The 8,425-nt window shown below is 52.5% G+C and overlaps 1 protein-coding gene across 3 annotated transcripts; it reads right to left on the bottom strand.

The window, feature by feature from the left end:
- Nucleotides 292-7,400, bottom strand: PMEPA1 (prostate transmembrane protein, androgen induced 1). 3 transcript variants are annotated; one of them, XM_021416771.1, is made up of 3 exons: nucleotides 5,863-7,361; nucleotides 1,483-1,536; nucleotides 292-1,381 (listed from the first exon to the last, which is right to left on the bottom strand). In XM_021416771.1, exons 1-3 carry the CDS (start codon nucleotides 6,034-6,036, stop codon nucleotides 836-838), a joined length of 774 nt encoding a protein of 257 aa, XP_021272446.1. In that variant the 5' UTR covers nucleotides 6,037-7,361; the 3' UTR covers nucleotides 292-835. The 3 variants fall into 3 exon arrangements, with proteins under 3 accessions (XP_021272446.1, XP_021272445.1, XP_021272447.1); XM_021416770.1 differs by having other exon boundaries at nucleotides 292-1,384; nucleotides 5,863-6,787; XM_021416772.1 differs by lacking the exon at nucleotides 1,483-1,536 and having other exon boundaries at nucleotides 292-1,384; nucleotides 5,863-7,400.

Here is an 8,425-nt window from a genome sequence, read left to right as displayed (position 1 = left end):
GGGACCCCCCCACAGCTCGGCTGCACGGCCCCGCAGCACCCACAGCCCCACGCACTGCTCCTCCCGTGGACAAACATCCCTCAACAGCTGCATGGTAGACATGATAGAGGCTTTGACCAACACAAGCACTGACATATTTATATTAAAAAATAGTGCAAAATTTCAACATTTATATAAATAACTCTAAACCCCTGCTTTTGATTTTTTTTTGTTGTTTTGTTCTTTTTTTTTGTTTTTTTTTTGTTTGTTTGTTTCTTTTTTACAACGTAATACACGCTTTTTGAGTTGGCACTCAAAAAATTGCCATTTTTCTTCTAGTTCAGAAAACAACTTTTTTTTTTTTTTTTTTTTGAATAGGCCTCTTCTAATACAAAAATACTCCTGCTCCTTACACATACACTTTTCTCTTATTCTTAATATATATTTATATATTTATATTGCAGATCTTTAAACAAAACGTTTTTTTGTGCAAATATTTTGTCTTTAAAGTTAAGTGAAATAATCAAACGAAAACAAAAAAGCATTCACACACAGCTCAACTAGAAACAAAACAAAATAAAAGACTACAGTTGTTTTCTTTTTCCTTTTTAAACGTCTAGACACAGCTCAATAAAGAAATGTTTCTGCAAGCTTTGTGGGCTTGTGCATTCAGACCAGACATAACAAGTAAATATTTATACACGGAGAGATGGGGAAGGGCTTTTTTTTTTTTTTTTTTTTTTTCCTTTGCTCATCTTCCTCAACTCCCAATCTCTCTCCTTTTTCCTTTTCGCGAGAAGTGCAGAGTGTTTCATTGACTTTGCCTTTTTTCTCCTTTTCTCTCTTTTTTTTTTTTTTAAAAGGGGTGCCCTTTCTGTTTCTCTTTCTCTTTGTTCCACGCCGTTGTGCTCTCAAGGCCATTGATTTGTGAGGGATGGAGTCTGCTGCCCTCCAGCAGCGAGGGCACCCCGCTGTTGTTCTGCTGGTGCTGGTAGAACGTGGCTCCGGGGTAGTGCCCGATCACCTCGCTGTAGGTGGGCGGCGGTCCCTCCATCCTGCCACTGCTCCCATAGCAGGTCGCGCTGATGCCAGAGTTACTGCTGGGGGGGCACGGCCCCCCGTACACCGAGTTATCTATCAAGTCACTGTCGAAGATGGTTCTGTTGGGGGGCGCGCGCACCGACTCCCTGTTGAGCTCCATTTGCTGCTCGGGGTCGCGCAGCTGCAGCGTGCAGGGTCCCTGGTACGGGGGGGGCTCCTCGCCGTCCGACAGCGAGATGGTGGGGGGCAGGTCGATCTCGTGCTGCAGGTAGGGGTAGGTGGGCTGGAACCTGTTGAAGCGGTCCCGCTGCAGGAAGGACGGCACCGCCAGCCGCTCGCTGGGCCGCGGGGTGTAGATCTGCTGCTGGAGGGGAGAGAAAGAGACAAGAAGGGGCGCTGGGATGTGAGGAGCGGCCCCGGGGCGCGGGGACCGGCGGCACGCGGCACCTGCGCTGTCCTCACCTCGGCCATCCCGCTCCCCGACACAGTGCTTTCCGACGGCCACAGGCTGCCCTCCTGCATCGGGAAGGAGAAGAGAGGTCGGCGTCAGCGTGGCCGAGCAGGGTCTCCCCGTGCCCGCTTCCCCCCGCCCCGGGCTGGGATGGGCACGCTGCCCTGGGAGCGCTGCTCCTAGCAGGGCTTCCCTCCCTTCCCGACCCATTTAGATCCAATAAATCAGAATGAATGATGAGTGACAGCGGCACACAGCGCTCTCCCGGCTGCAGGCCTCCCCCTCCCGGCCATGCCCACCCCATGGGTTCCTCTCCCGGCCCGAGCGCGTCGCAGCAGTGTTGTTCAATATGTGATTCATGAGCCATGGGTGATTCACAAGATATCAGCAAATGCTCCGTGAAATAATGGCAAGACTGAGAAAAACAGAAAACCTCACACCCACATTCTGATGCAAGCAATCGAGAAAACCAAGGGAAAATAAAGACGGGTAAGCGGATACCTCAGCTTAATCTTGATTTGGCTATAAAAAAAATACACCTCCAGCAACAGGATGGTTCTGCGGTACTTCTTCCCCAGAGGGCTCTTTTGGTTAAAAAGGTTGAGGAGCCGAGGCTCCGTACATCCAGGCACCAGCCCCAGTGCTGCAACCTGCACCTGGGAGCCCACAGCCCCAGCAAGGGAAACCCACAGCCTCCCCAAACCACCTTACAGCCCATGATCAATACAAACACAAACACGGCCTCCTCCCGCTGCCTGCTGATACTGGGAGCATACAATTCACTTCTACACTTCTGCCCCGGGACCTGAAGTATTTAAATATTGCTGATATTTGTATATATTGCAACACTGCTCCAGGAGAGAGAGCTGAAGGAAAAGAAGCCTGGAGGGCTCATAAATCCACCTCTGCTGGCTGGGCACTTCCCAGCTGTACGCAGGTGAACCTCCGGGTCTGACAAAGGCAGACACCTTCACCACCAGTGGAAAAAAAAAATGCCAAGTCCCCTTTGAACTTCCCTTTTAGGACTAAATGTCCCATCCAAAGGTCACTCTGCCTCTTCCCGGGGATGTCAGGGGATTTCAGCTGCCTGGCAGCAGCCTGCCCCTAGGCCCAGCCCTTCGGAGCCACCCCAGCCCTACAGGGCACAGCCCAGAGCACCTAGCAAAGCTCACCCGCTGCCTCAAACACTGCGTAAGCCCCTATTAGCATTTCCAACGAACAAACCAAGGAGCCCCAGTTCTTCCCTTTTCTTCATTTTCCCCAACTTTGGGATACGCTTCTCCCCCAGTATGGAGCCCCGTCAGACTCTTTCTGAAATAACTGCACATCGACCTCAGAGTGCTCCTGCTGCCAGTGCAAGGAAAACGGTGATCTACACCAAAACAAGATGCCCCATAACCCCGCCCTGCTTGGAGCAGCCCCGTGGAGCACAGGTTACCTCGCTCCAGCTGCAGCCCGCAGTGCCCTCCCTGTGCTGGGCAAGGCAGCAGCACCGCGTTGCACAGCCCCAGGATGCACACAGCTGTTTACACAGGCACCGACTGTTCCGTCTGGGCTGCTCTAAGCTGCTCTAAGCATACTCCTTGCCTGCAGGCAACGTCTGCATTCAAATTCCCCCAGCAGCTGAAGGAGCTGCAGGCTGCAGGGCAAAGCCCGGCCAGCCGGTGTGCTTAGCACCACTCACCTGCCTCCCTGGCACCTGGGGAATTCCTATCCCATCTTCCTGAGTCAACAGCAGGATGAAAACTGCCAGAAACCAACAGCCAGTGGTGGGCAAATCCACAGACACAGAGAGTGTCTGTTCTCAGCCCTGGTGCCACGGGACGGCCACACGGACACTGCGAGACCCCCTGCCCGGCCAGGCTGCCCCCACACAGCACTGCATTTGGGTCCTGAAATCATCTCAGCAATGGCTGCATCCCCAAGGCTTTGATTTCTCAGAATGGAAGTTGGGTCTGATGAGCAACGTGGCTGTGAAAGCCCCAGCGACTATCCCAGGATTCACTTTGGAACCTCAAACTTCTTTCCAATTTCCTTTTAGAGCCCCATCTTTGACTTCACAGAACTTCCTGCTTTAGTTACACCAGAGCACTTCCACTGCAGAGCAGAGCGATGCAGATTAAGTTTCTGAGCTGTATTTTCCATTTTGTCTTAGGGGGGCTCTCACTGCTGCAAAGGTGCAGGGATAGTGCCACTCTTATTGAAAAAAAATAAATATATATTTTTTTTTAGCAGCATTTCTTAAAGAAAAAGGTACCTGTTACACGGAGACAGTTTAAGAAGTAGAACAGACAGAACTGTGAGGCACAAAAAAGGTGCTGCAAAGCAGGAACTCCTTGCTGGCACGAACCACATTAAAAAAACCCCACCTTCGGGGAAATGAATTTCTCCTTCAGTTGTAATTTTTGAGCTGCAAGAAGCAAAAAAAGACAACTGCTGCACATCCAGCAGTACTCTGACCATGGGATGAACTACTTTAATATTTCAAAAGATGAAAAGCGTGTTTGTAGCTCCAGTGCCTGTCTGGTCACGACAGCAAAATGAAGTTTGAGATGTAAAAAGCCCAACACCAGTTCAGTGCAAGTTTAATGGCTTGCACAAGCTGGTTCTGAGCTGAGCGCAGCCGCTGCCGCGCGGGCACAGTCAGACTGCAGCAGCTCTCCCCAGGAAGGCGCGCTGTGCTGAATCCCAAATGAGCCACCCTGAAGGTTGTGATCACAGCTGATGCCACTGCGAGATCTCGAGGGCTTCCCGTGCCTCCAGGAGGGCTCTGGGCACACGCAGGAGCTCGGCCCCTCGCCACGCTGTGTTAGGGCAGGGACGGGGCAGGAGAAGAGGGAGAACAATGAATGCCCCAAATGGGGGATGGAGAAAGGTTCAGGAGGCCCCATGTCCTCACAGAGGTCTGGCAGCCGTGTAGAGGCATCCCTGTGCTGAAAAGCCCTTTACTTGCTCCCGAAGGCTGAATTCATAATGGAGCTGTCAAGGCTCAAGGGCCAAAACATGCCAGGATGTTTGGCTCGGTGAAAGGAAATAAAGGAATTTTTTTTCTTCAACAGTCAAGACATTTTGTTTCAACCTGAAATTTTCGTTCCATTTCCATGGGATTGTCTCTTTCCACCTTAGCCTTCTTTCTTCTTAAAGAACATAAAAATAGGCAACCTGAAAAAGGCCTGTCCTGACATACAGTCTGCTGACACGATGCAGAGTGGTTTGGCTGAGCTTGGGGCTTTTCCATTGCTTCCCAGCAGGTATCTTCCTCCCCCAGGAGAGCAGCACGGCGCAGGGACAGCAGTGCACTGGGTACCGCAGTCTTCAGCAGTGCGGTGCTTATTAAACCTGATGGCAGAGCTCTGCCCTCTTAAAATGAAATAAAAAATAAAAATCCAGAGTATTAGATCATTTTCCTGGATTTGTTAAAAGGGAACGCAGCCCTGCAGAGCCCAGCACAGGGCAGCGGTGCCTGCTCAGCCTGCCCTGCACATCTGGGGATGGGAACTTGGAGCAGTGACCTCGAGGAAGCCCTGCTGTTTAAAAAGCTTTAAGATCCTTCAGGGTGAATGATGCAAAAACGCATCAGCACATGGCATCCCTGCACGGGAAGACAGGGTTATGTAGGCAGCAGTGAGCATGCACACCCTCCACCAAACTGTCGTGTCTTTTCTCTGCAGGTTCTTGTAACTGAATTGCTGCATCTGATGAAACCTTCAGCTCTGCACAAATCAAGCTGGAGAAACCCTCCTCAAGCTGCAGGTGCAATTAACACATTTCTCCTTGGGCTTCTATGAACCACAGAGCCTGAGCTGTGCTGGGAATCTCCCAAACATCCCCTTGGTGAGGTTTCTGCTTGCGTGTCCAGAGGGCACTTTCTGACACTGCTGCTATAGCAATGACAGCACTGCTTCACCCCTGGCAAAGTCTGGAAATCTTTCAGGATTTCCCATCCTCTCGAAGGCAAGAAACAGATGAATACACTCATGTGGGACTCTCCAACTGGAGCTGCAACCGGACTCAATAGTTTGGAGCTGTAAATGTCAAGGCACGTGCACGCCCAACACCTGGCAGTGCAAGGCTGTTTCAGGAACAGGGCACACCAGGAACAGCCTCGTGTGGTTACTTTACTACTGGGAAGTCCAAGCTGCAAAGCGTAGAGCTGCCTGTATATTACAACACACAACACCCTGAAAAGCCAGAGGCATCCCTGCAAGGGCCCTGCATCCCTGGGCAGACGAAGCCAAGACCCAGCCTGGTCATCTCTCCAGGCAGCACTGAGCTGCACACGGGCAAACCCGACTGAGACGAACGCCTTTGGCTCTCACATCTCCCAAATTTCACATCACTTGGCAAACAACGTGGTGAGACACAGATGGGAAGAGCAGCGTGTGACTTACTGATGACAGATTCTCATCTCTCCGCCTCCCTTGGCTGTGCCGGCTGATGAAGGATCGCGCTGAGAGTTTGTAGTGGTTCAGCAGGCAGGTGATCACCACCACCATCACCATCATCACCACCACGATGATGATTATCTGTACAAACTCCAACTCCGCTGCAAGAGAGAGAGACATATTGTGAGCCACCTGAGAAAGCAGCACTTAATGGAGTGTGAGAAGGAGGAATTTGGCCAAGCAGGCGGTGACACAGCACAGCTGCATCCTTCCCCCACAACCCTCCCAGACACACACACGTGGGCTCTGCGCGCTTTGAGCCCAGCTACATCATAAAAAAAACCACATTAATTCACATCCTTGGTGCCCCAGATCAGTCTCCAGCGGGGACCTTTAGACACGACCCACAAAGCACAGATGTCCAAACTGCAATCTGGATAGAACTTGATAAAACTTCCCTGCCCCTCCCCGGTGCCCTGCTGCCTGCAGGCTGCACGGTGTCCAGGGCCATGGGTGCTGATGGTGCCTCCCCCTCCCCGGGGAGCAGGGCTGCAGCACCTCACTGCTCGGCCAGCCGACAGCGGGAGCTTGAGCAGCCTGAACTGGCACACAGGAGAGCTGCCAAAAAACCCTCCCAACAAACAGGAACAAGCAAACAGACTACCCGCTTAACTCCGGAGACACCTGGCATAGAAAGAAAAAAAGAAATCCTCCCCAAAACCACACGCAACGGTTCTGGGCATTTCCACTTTGCACCTCAGTAGGGATGGTTGCACAACCCGTTTTTGGAAGGCTGTGCCTCACGCTGCTGTGGATGCAGGCTCCTGTGCCTTATGCAGACACACACACGCTCGTGCCCGTGCACAGCCTGGAGGTGCCCAAGGGCAGCATCACACTGCTCGCAGTGCCCGTGACGCCTTCTGCTGAGTCAGGCAGATTTTTTTTTTTCTTTATGGAAAGTTTTCTCCTGGCAGGTGGCATTTAAGTGCCAGTAAAAGCAAATAAATGTCAAGAAAACAGTCCAGGTGGTAAGTGCTGCCAGTTACCTTGGAGTTCATTCTGCTAGCAGCAGCTATTTCTGCCGCTGGACAGGCACGCTGCCCATCGTCCCCAGATCCCAGAATGTTTCACTCGCTCCATCCACCACCAGCACAACGCAGTTACGCCCTGAAAGCAGGAGCCTGTCCTGACACGTGGTGGTAAGGAGCCCTGGGAGCGCAGGAGCTGATGGCTCCAGCACTGGTGGGGCTGCTACCAGCTGTGCCGGAGCAGTGCCACCACGGGTCCCCAGGCAGGGAGGGTCTGGTGGCAAGGCTCACATCAGGGGGTGGAAGCAGGGGCTGTCCTGCTCTGTAGCCTCACTTACGGCCAGCCATCGGCAGAAGTGGCTCTGGGAGCAACTGGGTAGCAGCTCTGCAGGCTGATTGCAATCTGCCTGCTTCCCATCAGCCACCAAGGGCACAGCCCATGGGTTCGTGCACCTGGAGCCCCAGGGCAGACAGGAGCCCACGGGCAGGGAACAGCCCCGGGCCGTGTGCAGGCTGCCTTCCTGCAGAGAGCACTGCGGAAAAGCGAAGACAAAAAACGACAACCCAAGGTTTTAGAAAGATGAGTCAGTTCAGCCTCAGAACGAAACATGTGCTTTGGCCACAGCAAGAAGACAGTAGAAAAACTAAATGAGGCCAGTGATGGAAAGCTTCCTTTTTAGTTTAAAAAGAAAAAAAAAGAAAAAAGAAAAAAAAAGTAGCATTGCTGAAAAAAAGCAAGAGGAAGGCGGTTATAAACGAAACTCCTTTCCTAGAATGAGAGGCACAGTAAGCAAACCAAATCCGGCTCCACTGGTCACAGCAGCGTGGTGACACAGGTAACATTTCGGCCATCGGGAAGAGCTGCCCCTCCCATGAGCAGCCACGGAGGAGGACTGGCTGTGATGGGCGATCACCGCGTGCTGAATCGGGGCGTTGTGATGTGGAAGCGAGTCCAGTGTTACAGCAATCACGTTGGCAGTAAAAATAGAAGAGGGATTTTAATATCTTGCTTTGTGGGAGGGGGGATGACAATAAAGCTGCAAATTAACACTCTGTAAACTGCCATGCCAGCGGCTACACTCTTCTCCATTTGCCTTAGCACAGGGAAGCAAACGCCTCAACCACCACAGTGGAGCACACCTGAGCTCATCCCGCAGCACAGAGCAGGAGCTGAACGTGCAGGTGCCCACACTCAGCACCACCAGCAACACACCTGCCCTGTTGTCTCTCTTGCTCCTGAAATGAAGAGCTCCTCACCACACTCTGGCTAAACCCAGCAGGAACCTCCAACCCCTGCACCAGGACATGCACGGGGCACCCCCTGCCCCCAGCCCAATCAGAGCTACACGGAGCACAGCCCACGGACAAATGGGGGGGGGGGACGACAGGGGAGCTCTGATCTGCGCAGCAGCAACACTCCTGCTGCCCAGCGTGGCAATGAAATGCAGCCAAGAGCCCCACACACAACCGGTGCTTTTCAAGTTGCAAGAGACTCATCCCCACTCGAGGCGTGGAAGTTGCTGCCAGCAATCCTGCATCCA

The sequence above is a fragment of the Numida meleagris genome, chromosome 19 (genome assembly GCF_002078875.1).
Source record: "Numida meleagris isolate 19003 breed g44 Domestic line chromosome 19, NumMel1.0, whole genome shotgun sequence".
NCBI lineage: Eukaryota > Metazoa > Chordata > Aves > Galliformes > Numididae > Numida > Numida meleagris.
This window is presented reverse-complemented; position numbering and strand designations above follow the sequence as displayed.

What these genes read in the sequence shown, in the direction of transcription:
- PMEPA1 (XM_021416770.1), bottom strand. Translation starts at nt 6,036, where the DNA reads ATGTCTCTCTCTCTTGCAGCGGAGTTGGAGTTTGTACAGATAATCATC. An exon ending in GAGATGAGAATCTGTCATCA is followed by an intron (nt 1,537 to 5,862) that starts GTAAGTCACACG and finishes TTCCCGATGCAG; the next exon opens with GAGGGCAGCCTGTGGCCGTC. An exon ending in CGGGGAGCGGGATGGCCGAG is followed by an intron (nt 1,385 to 1,482) that starts GTGAGGACAGCG and finishes TCTCCCCTCCAG; the next exon opens with CAGCAGATCTACACCCCGCG.